Below are 15105 nucleotides of genomic sequence, written 5' to 3'. Positions count from 1 at the left end.
TTTTCAGTTTTTGGCTTTAACAAATGAGGCTGCCATGAACATTTGTGAACAGTTTTTGCCTGAACATAAGTTTTCGTTTCTCTAGGGTATATGCCCAAGAGTGTAATTTCTGAGGCACATTTAAATACATATTTATTTTAACAGGAAACTGCTAAACTGTTTTTCAGAGTAGGGGTACCATTTTACATTTCCACTAGTTATGTTTGAGTGATCTAGTTTCTCTGCATCCTTACCAGCATTTGGTATTACCACTATTTTCTAATTTGACCATTCTGATAGGTGTCTAGTGATAGCTCATTGTGGTTTTAATTTATATTTCCCTGATGGCTAATAATGTTGGACATCTTTTTATGTGTTTATTTGCCATGTGTATCTTCTTTTGAGTGAAATGTCTGTTCATGTCTGCTGTCTAATTTTCTAATTGGATTATTAGTCTTTTTGCTGTTGAGTTTTGAGAGTTCCTTATATACATAGAGACAAGTTTTTTGGTGGATATATGTTTTGCAAAGATTTTTTTCCCAGTCTGTAGTTTGTCCTTGTATCCTCTTAATAGGGTATTTTTGCAGAGCCAAATTTATTATTTTAAAAATTTCCTTTTGTGTATTGTGCTTTTGTTGTCAAGAACCCCTCTGTAGATATAGGTCCTGAAGATTTTCTCCTTTGTTTTTGTCTATGCTTTTTTCTTCTAACATTCAAGTTCATAATCCATTTTGAGCTAATTTTTAATGTAAGTATGAGGTTCACATTGAGATTCTTCCTTCCTTCCTTCCTTCCTTCCTTCTTCCTTCCTTCCTTCCTTCCTTCCTTCCTTCTTTCCTTCCTTCCTTCTTCCTCCCTTCCTCCCTTCCTCCCTTCCTCCTTGCCTCCCTGCCTGTGGATGCCCAGTTGCTTCGGCACCATTTTATCATTTATTGGAAAGAAACTGTGTCCTTTTTTTTCCAACCTGAACAGGCTGATGCAGAGTTCTTAGAATGTATTTTTGTTTACCTGAAAGAAACTGCATCATTTTAAATGCTATAAAATGACCTTGTTTTTCTAGTTTAAAGTTTTTTGCAGAGGGGAGGGGGTTTTGCATTCAATCTTGTGGCATATTAAGATCACAACTCTTATTTTATTTATATTTGCCTAGTATTTTTTTCCCCATTGTTGTATTTTCAACCTTCAAAAACAGTTTTAGATGTCAGTTTATTTTGTAGGGTTGGGGTTTTTTTATGATCCTGTCTGAAAGTCTATTTCTTTTGCTCTGGTGAGTTTAGCTCATTTACATTTTTGAGATAAAAGATGTTGGTCTAAGTTTTGGAACATAATTCTGTATTTTGCTTTTGGTTTTTATAACTTAAAAAGAAAATCTTTAGTTATGTGGTATGTTTACTTTGGCCCAGTTATTTGTAAGAGGTTTATGTGAGAGTGTAGAAGCATGCCTTCCTAGATTTCAGACTATCTAGAATTTTCCTTATGACCCAGGATTTAGTGTGTTAGTTTGTTCAGCTTTTATCTTTTTCCAGGTAGTAGGGTTAGGGAACTCTATATTTTTTCATAATATGAAACTTCTTTTCTTCACTGCTGCCACAGAAACAGAATATTCTTTGTAAATAGGGCATTTCTGAGTGATTTCTTTTTAATTCTTGCCTTTTCTGTTTCATTGTTGGAATCAAACTGAGGAGTTTCTGCCAGTAGCATATGTATCTTATTCTCATTATAATAAACATGGGTTTTAGATTTTACATTTTGGGAAATTTTATCTTCCTGCCTTTTAGTGAGATAAGCAGTTTTCCTTCCCTGCTTTTACTCTTTTGAGTGCCTGCATCATCTCCATTGATTTTGGGAGCCCTTCCACATATTTTGAGGGTTGGGTTTTAGCTTATCTTAATTTTATCAGAAAAAGAATTTCTCTTTTTGTCTTTGTCTTCTTGCTGTTTGAATGATTTCTAAGAAGAGAAAGGGGTAATGGAGATTATGCCACCATTGTTAAAGCAAGAGTCAATAATAATATCTTTAATATTGTCACAAATATGTTGCTAAATTTTGATGGTAGCAAAACCTTTGTTGGGATAACTAAAATATGTTTCTGAAATACTTTAATTCTTCCCTAAATTTTATTTTAAGGAATTCTTTATTTAAAAGAATTTCATTTAATTTAGCCTTAAAGAATAACTAATTCTGTTGTTCTACCTTTTAAAGTCTTGAAGACTTGACACTTGGAAATGTGTATTATTTGATAGTTCATTTTCTCCACCAGTAGTTCTGATAAAAACCAGAATAAGAATTTGTTGTCCACAAAGGGGGACTAATGAGTTTTATTTTAAAGCAAGGAAGTATATTTCCATTCTTGTAGTTTTTATGCTTTGACAATTATATGTGCTTTAAAAACAGTGTCTACCATTTAAGAAAATTTACTGATTTCCTTCAGAATTTTAGTCATCATCTCTGCAGTTCCTTCTCTCGTGTCCTCAGTTCTCTTTCCCTATACTTTTTTCCTAAATCATCTCTCTCTGCTTGCCACTGTTTCAGGGAGTTTGCAGTGGGGAAATATTATGGGACTTTTCTACTGCTGCAGGGTCTTTGAGGGTTATGAGCAGTGTCCTTAACCTTTTTCTTACCTCCTTTCCCTTGATAAGGACAATGCTCAGTATCTTTTTTTTTTTTTTTTCTCTTCTAGTCCTTAGGTGGTTGTCCATGTACCATGTAGGAATCTGGTGCTGGTTATTTCATGTTTTCATATTATAAAAGTAAATCATCACAATATAAAAAACAATGTATGAGTTATCTATTGCTGTGTAACAAATTGCCCCAGAACTTTGTAGCTTAAAAACAACAAATGTTTATTATCTCTCACAATTCTTAAGGGGCAGGAATGTGGAAGCAGCTTAGTAGGATGGTTCTGGCTCAGGGTCTTTTTTCATATATAAATTGTAGTTAAGCTATTGGCTGGCTACCATCATCTCAAGTCTTAACTAATGCTGGAGAATTTACTTCTAATAAGCTCACACATGTAGTCGTTTGCAAGCCTCAGCTCCTCACTGGCTGTTTGCCGGAGACCTCTGTTTCTCTCCAAATGGGCTTTTCTGTAGAGTTTTCTGAATGTCCTCATGCCATACCAGTTGGCTTCTCTCACAGCAAGTAATCCAAGAGAGAGAAAGATAACAAGAGGAAGAGGAAGCCTGAGATGGAAGCTGCAGTCTTTTATAACCTAATTTTGAAGTGATATACTGTCACTTCTGCCATATGCTGTTGGTCACACTGACCAACACTGGTGAGACAGGACTATACAAATCTGTGAATACCAGGAGACAGGGTTCACTGGTGATGACCTTGCAGGCTGACTCCTAGGAATAGCAATGATATATTTCAGAGTGAAAAACTAATTTCATACTTATTATCTGAATTTATATTTAGATACAATGTATTTCTTTTATAAAATGATAATGTTTGTATACTTATTCTGCCATGTTCTATGGAGAAAGGAATTTTGGTTTATTTACATTGAATTTAAGAGATGATCTGGATAAGTTTTTGTTTAGGATCATTCTTTTATTTCTTTAAGAGTAAGGTTTTATTTTTTTCCAGATAGCTTATTCTGTTTAGTAGAAAAGATCCCTCTAATGTTAAATAACTGGGAAGGAGTAGCAGCTTACATTTGTATAATGCTCTTGATTTGTAAAACATGTTTTTCCCTAACACATAAGAATAGATAAATTTTTGGAGTTGATGCTTACCTAGTAAGAAGGAATTTTATAATCTGTTCTTAATCTTTTGAGGGATTCATAGACCCCCTTTGAGAATGATAAAGGCAGTGGTCTCTCCAGAGAAATGCACTTTCGTACACAAAAGCAATTTTGCAATTTAGGGGGACTCTCAGGAGATCTGTGGAGTTTAGATTGAGAACTCCTTTGAAAGCACAAGTGTACTTCTGGTGGCTTCTGAAAGAAAGGAGTGCTTTTAATTTTCAAAAAGTAAAGGGAAACAGTGTACCTAACTCTAATTGGAAATGTGTATTTGTTTTCATTTATATGGCTTCTAATTCATGCATCCTAATTACGGTTTTTGTTTCTGAATTTTGCTTCCTCTGTAGTATCTGGAGCATAAGAACAGTGCTTATTTTCTTCTTTTCCAAGAGAACAGAAAGAAATAGTAAGTTTAATTTCTAAATTTTTATAGATACATTTAAAAAAACCCGTCTTACGATACATTGGTTTGTAGTTGAAATGAAAGGTTGTGAAATGGTATATTGAAATGACAATATGGTAAATATTGAAGAGTTGTTTACTGTAAAGCATAAGAAGGATTATGAATGATCGAATTGGTTCTATTTTTCATTTGTGTTATTTCTATCATGCCTGTTTTGTCCTGCAAATAAGTTTAAGTTCTCTGAACCTCAGTTTCCTAGTTTATAGAATGAATACAGAAATATTTGTTTTGGCAGGACCGTTACGAATATTAAATGAAATTATATGTGAAAGTGTATGAAAGTTGCAAAGTGTTAAACACATGTGGGCTGATACTACTGACTTTTTTTTTCCAATTCCTATTCTTTTTTTATTTTTCTTGCCTTTTACATTTTTCTTGCCTTATTTAATGGGTTAGGACTTAGTATAATATTGAATTGAAGTGGAATCAGGAGATTTTGTTGGAAAAGCTTCTAATTTTTACCTTTAAGTGTGTTTGCTGTGGTTCTAGAAACTATTGATACTTTTAATCAGATTAGGGAAATTGAACTTATTGTATTGTTTCCAGTGATATTTAGTAATATAGTAGATGCTGGGAAGACAGTTTAAAACAAATATGCCCTCTGACCTCATGGAACTAACAAAATAGTAAAAAATATAAGAAACTATTTTAAAAGAGCCCTTGGAAACACTTCTCTAAGGAAAATGTGTGAATAGTTTAACTTACAAGTAGGCACATCAGGACTTACTTATTATATAAAGGGTTTTTTTAAATTGGAGTATAGTTGGTTTACAATATGTTAATTTCTGGTGTACAGCATAGGATTCACTTATACATATATATATATATTCAATTTTCATTATAGGCTATTACAATATATTGAATATAGTTCCATGTGCTATACAGTGGGATTTTGTTATTTATAAAGGAGCTTTTTGCTTTAAAAATTTATTTCATGGATCCTTTCATTTTAAAAAAATTTTTATGAATTCATTTGAATAGCTATTGCATGTACATAAAATAGACTTCATTAGACATTGTCTTGCAGTCTTAAACTTTTTTTTTAGCATATAAAGTTAGGTACCATATATGTATGTGTGTGTGTGTGTGTGTATATATATTTTTTTTTTTTTTTTAAGCCTGAAGCTATTGGTTGTGTCCTTGCTTTTTGTTCTCTGTTAGTTGTATTTACTTTGTCTTACAAGTTGGACCTAATATAGAGTAAAGTAAGGGTTGGCAAATTCCAGTCTGTGAGCCAAGTCCTGCCCACCACCTTATATAGCTTATGATCTAATAATGGTTTTTACACTTTTAACATTGAAAAATTTCAAAAGAATAATATTTTGTGACATGTTAAATTTTATGAAGTTCAAATTTCTGTTTTATTGAAACACAGACATGCCCATTCATTTATATGTTGTCTATAGCTGTTTTCATTCTATAATGGTACAATTGAGTAGTTGTGACAGGCTGTATGGTATTCTCAACACTTCAGACTTTTGCAGGATGCACAACAAATCATAGTGACACAGTTATAAATTGACAGCATTTCAGGTGCCTTGTATATTGCTATATTGTGACAGTTTTATTTACTATTACCAGTACATGCTTATCATGTGAAAACAAGGGAAAATTGGACTTCAAATGTTGTACTTTTAGAGCACAATGGAGTGTGGACTATTTTATTACCAAATCATGAAGCATTGTGCTTATTGTGCAATGACATTATAAATGTACTAGAAGAATTCAAATATACATTGGCATTACTATGCTAAGTTCTCATCATGATATCCCCAACACACAGAAAAGGTATGGTCAGAAAAATTAGAACATTTAAAATGGAATATCTCATCATAGCAGAATTTCTCCATAAAAATAAAAAGTGAAAATGGAGTTTCAAGCAAAGTTAACTATCTGAGTGGCTTATTTGTGAAGCAAAGAAATACATTTATCAATGGTGAGTTAATTGTGTAATGACAGCAACTGAAGAAATGTGTTTAGAGAAAACATTGCTTGGCCATTAGCCTTTTTGGCAAGAACAACTGCTTGAAGAGTTAAGAACATCGGAAGCAATATAGTTAATTTAAAAACAAGACAAATGATTTCAAGTGATTGTCACTGGCTTTTGTTGAGTTGACAGATGTTATTGATATCACTCAATTGTAGTTTTTTGAGGTGTCAATACTGAACTTGATATGTCAATATTGAACTTGATGTGACTGAAGAATTAGCTTTTAGAAACAGTCTGTGTAGAACATTCTGGGAGAGAATATTTTCAAAGAAGTTGAGAAAACACTAATTCAGTACAACCTGAAGTGGAATCTGCTAAGATGTATTTACAACTATGTGGTAAGAGTATGTGTGAAACAGAAAAAGGCTTACTTGGATTAATTCAAAGCCCACGAAACTGTAAGTGTTATTATCCACTATGTTATTCAACAAGAGATACTTGCAGAGCATACTTGAACCTATCATGTGTTATTGAACTAGCAGTTTCAGTGGGGAAGTTCATTTGCTTTTATGGACTTAATCATCATCAGTTATGCCAACTTTTATCAGAAATAGAAGCTTAAAATCTTGACCTGCATGGCAGTTGGATGGATTAGTAGTAGTAAAGTTTTATTGTGATATTTTGAGTTCAGAGCCCAGATTGAAATGTTTCTGAGTGACAAGAACCACCTTCAGTCACTATGAGTTGAACTGGTTTTGGAAATCAGCTTTTGCTGCAGACTTGATAATAGTTCTTAATGAATTTAATCTAAGATTACAAGACAAAACAGTCCTTATATGTGAAATCTATACTGTTGTAAAGTGATTTAGAAAACAAATAATATTGTAATGACAAAAAGTAATTTTTCAAGAAGTGCTATGAAAAATTAAGAAGCAAGATCTCCATTCGACACACATTTGTAGCAAGTGCATTATCTGTGCTCAAACTACATTTCCATCAGTGTTTTTCAGACCCCATGTAAGTACGCAGGAAATTTCCAGGTTTCAAAATCCATTTAACTGGAAATGATTAATTTGCAGTGACATGATAAAAGGCAGATATCAAGAGAAGAGTCTAAAGAATTTTCTAAATGCTTTTCGCAAAGTGAATAAGCTTAATTAAAATATGTGCTTGTGGATTGATTTCAATATTTAGCAGCACTTATCTGTGTGAAAAAAATTTTCAAAAATAAAATTATGAAATCTCATTACAGATAAACAGATTAACATTTGCAGTCAGTTTTGTTGATAGGAAACACTAACTGTGAATCTCAATCAAGTGAAGTGTTATCCCCCACCCAAAAAAAAATAATTCCATTCTTTTCATTGCCAGACCTATGTTACAAAAATTGAACTCAATTATTACTATATTTGAATTTGGTCAATAAAAGTTTTGTGGAAATTTGTTTACTCTTTTGCTTTGAAAGTACTGACTCAGTTTTGCCTTTTGGCCCATAAAGCTTAAAATATTCACTGTCTGGCTCTTTACAGAAAAAGTTTGCTGATCTCTGCATTAAAATAGTTTGCCATAGATATTTAGCTTGATCTTATCCAACTCAAGATGACTATTCTCTTTAAAGATGTCAGCAGATTTTTTTCTCCCTTTAATAAGTCTGCTAGTACATTAAAGACTACTTGATACCTTTTGGAAAAAAGTATAGTAAAATCATCTTTTTATAAGCTTGTATTTCTTTGGATTTTTACGTAAATAATATGTTTTGAATTGGATGTTCAGATGTTTGCTACTCCAGAACTTCAGTGACGAGATAACAGTTTTATTTGTAAATTTAATTAAACATTAAGAACAGTTATTTAAATTCTATTTGGTAAAAGGTTTAAATTAAGTTATAAGTCTTTCTTCTTTCCAGCCAGAATAGTATTCCTATTTATACCAGTTAATTATTTCTAGAGATAACTAGAAACCTAAAATAAATTTGTAAAGCAGATATTGACATTCATAAATGATATCCTTTGAAGTGATTCTTCATGTTCCACCAATGCAACCTAACTAAGCAGTCAAATCTTGGAAATTTTAATTTTGAAAAGGAAGTAGTATTACTTTCCTTTCCAAGTCCCTCCTTAGGTATAATACTACAGATTTTCAAAGATTTTTTTATTAGTGCTCAATATCTTGAAGGTTGAATAACTTAATAAAATATGTACTTCTTTCCTTATAAACAAAGAGAGAACATTTTTATTACCAATGTATAAAAAGATACTTGGTTTTAATTCTGTAAATTAATGTGGGTGGGATGTTGAAAGGGAGGAGAAATAATAAAAAGTAATGTTTATGAAAACATTTTAAGTGTATGTATATATATATATTTTTTTTTAATTTGGAAAGGTGTTTTATTCTATGTAAAGCCATTTTCCCCCTACTGAGCTTATAAAATATAATATAGGGAAATATATGAAATTTATATGGATAAAGATTGAGATAATTTTTGTCTGTACAAGTCAGTGAGAAATCCTTAAATGAGAAAGTTTTCTTGCAGTTGCTTAATGTATATCATTTGGCATGATTTTTTTTTCTTGTATCTAAGTATCTTAATATCTGATTTAGTTTTCATTTAAATCTTGTTTTCTAGATGAAGCATTGGATGATTTAAAATCACAGAAGAAAAAAATAGTAAGTTAACTTTTATTTAAAGTTAATTTATATAAAACTAATAAATTAAGAACTGAATAATTAATACTTATATGTTGTAAGTAATGACTTTCCAAGGAACAAGTGTGCTTTTAGATAGCAATTTAATGGTGAAGCTAAATTATGAATATTTTTGCTAGGTAATAATGATTGACAGGAAAAAGTAGTTAGATGGACTTTTGAGATTCTGAGAGTCCATGTCAGTTGGAAGCTGAGAAGTAAGTAAATGAATCATATTGGGGGACTAATAAATGAGGTAGAGGGGTAAAAAGGTAGATATCTAGATTGATTAATAGAGCCCCAAAAGGGCCAAACATATGTCAGTTCTCAGATTCTCTTGACACGATAAGGCTATGAGAGAGGGAATCAGGAAGACAGGTTGTAAAAGACAAATTTAACATGAAAAACAAAAACAAAAACAGCCCTGGCTGAAGAAGAGGGGGTGGAGAGAGAGGAAGAGAGAATAGTTTTTCTTTGTTTTTTCCCATTTTCTATCAGTAATTCTGATCACATGGGCATGTATTGTGGAGCCATTAAATGCGTCCTTCAGATGTGCTGGAAAGAGGAGGGCCAAGAGTAAGAGAGGAAGGACTCTAGATATTTAGAGGTTGGTATATAATAGTTTTAATAAGTGAATTGAACTTGGTGTTTGGCTTGAATTTACTGATACTTTTTTCATATATTTTTGAGATATAAAAATGATAATTGATAGCAGTATGTTACATGGAAACTTATTTAATTAAATTTAATCAGATGCAAAATTAATTCAGTGTATTTTAATCTAACATGTAATAAGTAACAAGTATGAAACTAATAAAAGTTATGAATGTTAAGATTAATGTTAAAAATTACATGAATTGGTAAGACAAGACACTAGTCTTGAGGGAGTTAAGTACCTGAATAAATAAAGGAACTTTAATTTTGAAATTATCCATTTTGTTTGATCCCTCTTCAGTGTTCTGTGAGGTATTTACCAAATTGCATTGCCATTTTTGATGGTTCTAAATTGAAACATAGAAATATTCCCATTGTATCTTATTATATTTCTGGCATTCTGTAAATTGTGGAACAGCCAGAAATTCAAAATGAGGAAATACTGATGGTTCTCAATGATATGAAAGTTGTGATATGATTAGTTTGCCAATGCAATAAAAAGAAGAGCTGGTAGTGTTGATCAGAGCCAAGCCCTACTTGTACCAAAAGGGAGAAATGTTGATTAAAGTAGAAAATACAAAGAGGGGAGACAAAAGGAAAAAGAAAAAGGAAAAAAAAAAAAAAAAAAAAAGGAAAAAAATAAGGAGAAAAAATTCTAAGTGATGAGAAGCTGAATCAATGTTAGTGGCATCATATGACCAGAAGACAGAATCTTGGAGAACACATGATTGGGGAAAAACTCTCAGTAGAGTAACAGAGCAGACTTGGAAAATTCTGTGAAAGGGCAAACCACGCTATTCTTTAATAGCCCTTGATGGAATCACAGCATAAAAGATGCTCCGTCTAGGTCTGACAGTTGGAAAATTCAGTTCAGGGTTCAATAGTTTTGTGTATCTAAATGGTTCGTGAGGCAAAAATATTACAGACTAGTTCAGCATGACATTTCTCTTGCACTATGATTAAAGAAAAATAAGTTGGCAGCCCTAACTCATTTCATTAATTAGGGAACACAGTTTGCTTTGACTTGATTGTTAGTTAAAGAACTGTTGCTGTTGGGAGCTGTTCCCTGGCCTTTATTGCTCAAGTCCTTAACAGACCTGCTTTGTTTGAGTAGTTTTACACTTTGTTTAGAACAATAAGTATTAAGAGTGAATTTATAAGGAGCAATGCTTGCTAATGATTGTTCTGGTAATGAGAGGAAAAAGAAGGGACATTACTTTGGAGCAAAAGCAAAATGTAATCAAAACTGATGTTCATTGGTGTTTAACTCCACATTTATATTAAAAATGCTGGCAGAAAAAAAAATAACTATTGGTTTAAAATTAGCCAACTCCTAACCCTTCTCTTTCACTAAAAAAATTAATATAAATTGTATTTACTACTTGACGTTTTATTAAAGGTGGTTTCCTCAAGGTTGCATCTCTTTAATCTGGATAGATTTGTAATGTAATTTGTAACGTGTGGAAGTAATTTGTAACAATAAATATGAATCATCAACTGATTAAAAAGTTAAATTACTTAGAAAGGGAAAATGAGTAACGACGTTTTAAATCTAAGAACTTAGTGTAAGTAATGTAATTTACTTATTAAAATAAAGCCAGGAATTAATCTTTAGTTACCTAAAAAACCTTCCCAAGTTTGGATGTGTACTTTCTGCCAGTCACATATTTTGTGATCTTAAGTCAAAATCCATCAAAACATGAGTCAAAATGACCTCTCGAAGTGGCTTCATGAAAGTGCTGTGCTTTTTCCAGAATAATACAGGTATTTCTATATGGTGATTCTTTTCTGGCATTTCTCAGGAAATTCTCTCGATCAGTTGAGAAATTGGGAACATGGAAGGAAGTATTATAATTCTCTGAGAATTTAAGCTTAACAATCACTACAAATGTTACTGGTTCAAAAGAATCCACTAATGTCATTGAAAGCAAGAGCAAGATATCTTGACATGCTGAGCTGTAGGTTAATGTGGACATTTCAGGGAACAGGATAGGACATAGAGAAGAGAAGTGGTACAATCTAATCAGGCAGTCTTCCTTTTGTGGCCATGTTATAAATATGTTTTATAGGCCCTTTCTCTTAATGATGGTGAGTTATTCTTACAGATAAATATTAATGAGTTTATATACAGAGTATTCTGTATACAAAATCCTGTGAGTGATAGTCCATGAAATAAATTTTGGAAGCAAAAGAAGTCCTACAATTGGCAGTTGCATCAAGTGATTCTATGTAGGGCTGTTAGCCTCACTAGAAGTTTCAAATGTTACATTTTTATATTACCCAATAATGTTTGCGGGCATTTTCCAGTGTTTGAATATTCACTGTAGGCTACAGATCTTTGTAACCACTTTAACAGAAGAAATGCAGAGAGAGAGATTACTATTACTGTGGAATACTCATATGAAATCAGAAAATGATTTAAAATCTGAATTAGTCAAAACAATATTGCTTTCATAAGCAAAACCAAAATCAGGGAAATGAGACAATATTTTTATGTATTTATCATTATAAAAATATGAATTTAAATGGCACAGCATGTACCTAACTCTGAGTTGAGGATGTTTTGGGGCACACCCTTAATAATTTGATCCAAGTCAATGCAAAATGAAAGAAGTTTTTCTATATCTGGAATACTTGTTATGAAACAAGGATCATGAATATTGGATAGGGCAATTAATGCTTTGTGTGTTTTAAAATTTTATTTCAAGAATTATAATTTAAATATTATAGAATTATCTTTCAAAATTAAAAAAAATTGACATTTATGTTAGTGTCCTTTTCATTTCTCTATAATGAAATTCTGTATCAGGTAGAAGTAATTTTTGTATGTTCTCAAAATATATAATCTTGTCAAAATAATGTTGATTCATAATAAATAAGCAACCATGTGTTTATGATTCTCTTTTTTAAATAAAAATCTCTGAAACTTTTAGTATAACAATATCACAAGAAAACAACTCACTCTTTGTTATATCATTCCTTCTTGTTTAAAATATATAAAATATTATGAAGTATACAGAATAACTTACAATTTAGGGAATTCTGAGAATTCACTTTTTCATTCCTGAATCCTGGGATGGATTAATATGTTGGATATTTGAAAAGACTGTTTCAGACTCATTCTGAATAATTTAAGTATCATTGACGATTTTGTGTCTTTGTGTTAGGTACTATTGTAGACTCTCCTGCATTATTTAAATTGCACAACAGTGTTATGAGACAGTGTTAATGTTTCTGCTCTACAAAAGGAGAAACTAAGGCTAACAGACTTGCTCAAAGTCTTTCTACAGCTAATTAAGAATGGAGATGTCCTTTGAACCCAGATCTTTTCTGACTTCAGAGTTTCATGTTCATGTTCTTCCCACTGATCAGATGTCTATAAAACATATTATTTACTTAAAATGTTGTAGGAGAAATGTGTTAAGCTATTATGGGAAAAAATTTTAGAAGTAAATGCAAAAGAAAGAGAGAATGGATATTTATCTTTTGCTTTTTAAAATGATTTTAAGTTACTTTACATGTACATATACATAAGCATGAATACTTGCTGAATGATGTACTAGGAATTGCAGTTGTTTGGTAAAAGTGGCATTTTGGTTTTGAGTTTTGTGTGTTGTTTTAAAGATCACAGTTGTATCTAATCTTCCTTTTAAACCTAGCAATAGCCTTACTGTAGAATTATGCTGTCCAAATCTGTAGCCACTAACCTCATGTAGCTTTTTAAATTTACATTATTTAAAATGGAATAAAAGTAGCTGCAGTTCAGTTCCTTAGTTTCACGAGCAATGTTTTAAGTGATCACTTATCACATATATAGTAGTAGCTGCTGTATCGTGCAGATATAAACCACTTCCATCATTACATAAAGTTGTCTTGTTACAAAACTGGTCTAAACCATCAAAAGTTAATTTGTAAGGGGGAGGGTTTTAGTTCAAGTGGTAGAGCGCATGCTTTCCATGCATGAGGTCCTGGGTTCAATCCCCAGTACCTCCTCTGAAAATAAATGAATAAACCTAATTACTTCCCCCCACCAAAAAAATTTTTTTAAGTTAATTTGTAGAGATCAGGGATTGATTCAGTTCTTTGATATTTCATGTAGATTATGTTGATTTGGGGATATATTCTATCATGCCTTATCTCTATCCCCACCCCCAATTTCCCCCCAATTCTAAGGTGATGTTACAGTTTCTTTACATAAGAAAATTAAACTTGCTTGTTTTGAGAATTTATCATAATTTTGAAATAATTAGAAAAATGTTTTAATTTCACTAAACCAAGGTTAATAAATCATCTAAGCACTTCTTAAATGTGAAATTGAGTTTTAATGAGGAATCTATTAACTACTATTGTGGCAGTATATTTTAAGCTGTATTTTAACTTGGTAAATGTGCTCTTCTTTGCATTTTAAAATAAATGTCCTTTGAAATAAGCATATTTAATGAATCTAAGTGGCTATCAGTGGTCAATGAGAAGGAAAAGGTCCTGTTCCAAGTTTTACATAAGTCTTTTATTCTATACATTAGCTATTTGCCACAACTATGATTGTCTTGTTCTAAAGTTAAGCTTTTTCTGATATTGGGCTGTAACTGCTAAAATGATATTTTACTAGTGATTACTTTTTAAATTAAACCCATATATTCAACCATAAAGTGACTGAAGTACATTGTAAATAAAATGCTATAATAATGGAATGCTTTAATTACAATCCCTAGTGTGAGCATAGAGCTCAGTAAAATTTTTACTTAAATTCTTATTGTGTTCAGTTTTTCCCTTCTAAAGTTGTATGAATCTAAATAAAAAAGAGGGAGCTTCAGCTTTTAAAGTCATTTGAGCAAATTCCATGAGAGAGCATGGCTGTTCTCCCAGTTAGTGAGTTTTCACTGCATTTGCAGCAAGCTAATTGCTTCTGCTAATAAATAATCTAAAATCGATGCTGACAGCAGTTAATTGGCACAGAGATTTTATTTTGTAAAGCTCTTGGCTAACGACCTTCTTTAAATTAATAGCATTAAGTGCTATGAGGAAATAAATCTGAGGAATTGCCTGTCATTTGCTTGTCATGTCTAATAACTTCCAATAATGATAGCTGATAGATTTTTGCACATTCCATTATTGAAGTTGGTGCATGTAATTATTCTCCTCATTATACGTAAACAATTAGCAATATTTGGTATTTCCTTGCAGTAAAGCTGTTAAATAAAAGTAACATATTAGAGGTTAGAAGCCATTTAAAAAATCCGGATTTTAATTATTTGAATGTAGGAAGTCTTTCATGCTATCTGGGTATGTTATGTGCTGTTTATTTTAAGCTTTGTATTTAAATACTTTTTGAATAAGACTTATAAAAATAAGTAGTGTATGTGTGTTTTAATATGTGACAATTTATGGAAAGTTTTGTTTGCAGCTTGAAGAGGTCATGGAAAAAGAAACTTACAAAACGGCTAAATTAATTCTTGAAAGGTTTGATCCAGACTCAAAGAAAGCAAAGGTGAGGCTGTGATATCGCTACTGTTTTATTATAAATTGCATAAAAGTAGTAGGTCACTGTAATAACAGTATTATATTTGATAGGAGTTTGAGCCGCCGTCTGCTGGAGCAGCTGTAACTGCAAGACCTGGACAAGGTAAATAACTTTGTAGAAACTGCTG

General features: G+C 31.8%; 1 protein-coding gene and 1 non-coding gene across 7 annotated transcripts in view; both read left to right on the top strand.

The window, feature by feature from the left end:
- LNPK (lunapark, ER junction formation factor) overlaps window positions 1-15105 on the top strand; it is a 78899-nt gene that overhangs the window by 26526 nt on the left and 37268 nt on the right. For 4 of the 6 annotated variants that reach the window (XR_004136730.2, XM_064484923.1, XM_031451694.2 and 1 more), the window contains 4 exons: window positions 4073-4131; window positions 8745-8785; window positions 14850-14945; window positions 15029-15080. Coding sequence is in view for 4 of the 6 variants with exons in the window: in XM_064484923.1 (XP_064340993.1) it covers window positions 4073-4131; window positions 8745-8785; window positions 14850-14945; window positions 15029-15080 (248 nt within the window). In the remaining 2 variants the exon portion in view is untranslated. The remainder of the gene's footprint in view (window positions 1-4072; window positions 4132-8744; window positions 8786-14849; window positions 14946-15028; window positions 15081-15105) is intronic. The other 2 variants (XR_004136731.2, XM_031451695.2) reach the window with 1 other exon arrangement.
- Window positions 13374-13452, top strand: TRNAG-UCC (transfer RNA glycine (anticodon UCC)). The gene has a single exon. It is a non-coding gene; the product is annotated as a tRNA-Gly (tRNA).

Source organism: Camelus dromedarius, chromosome 4 (assembly GCF_036321535.1).
Source record: "Camelus dromedarius isolate mCamDro1 chromosome 4, mCamDro1.pat, whole genome shotgun sequence".
Taxonomy (NCBI): domain Eukaryota; kingdom Metazoa; phylum Chordata; class Mammalia; order Artiodactyla; family Camelidae; genus Camelus; species Camelus dromedarius.
Note: the sequence above shows the minus strand (reverse complement) of the source record. Positions and strands in the feature narration are given on the sequence as shown.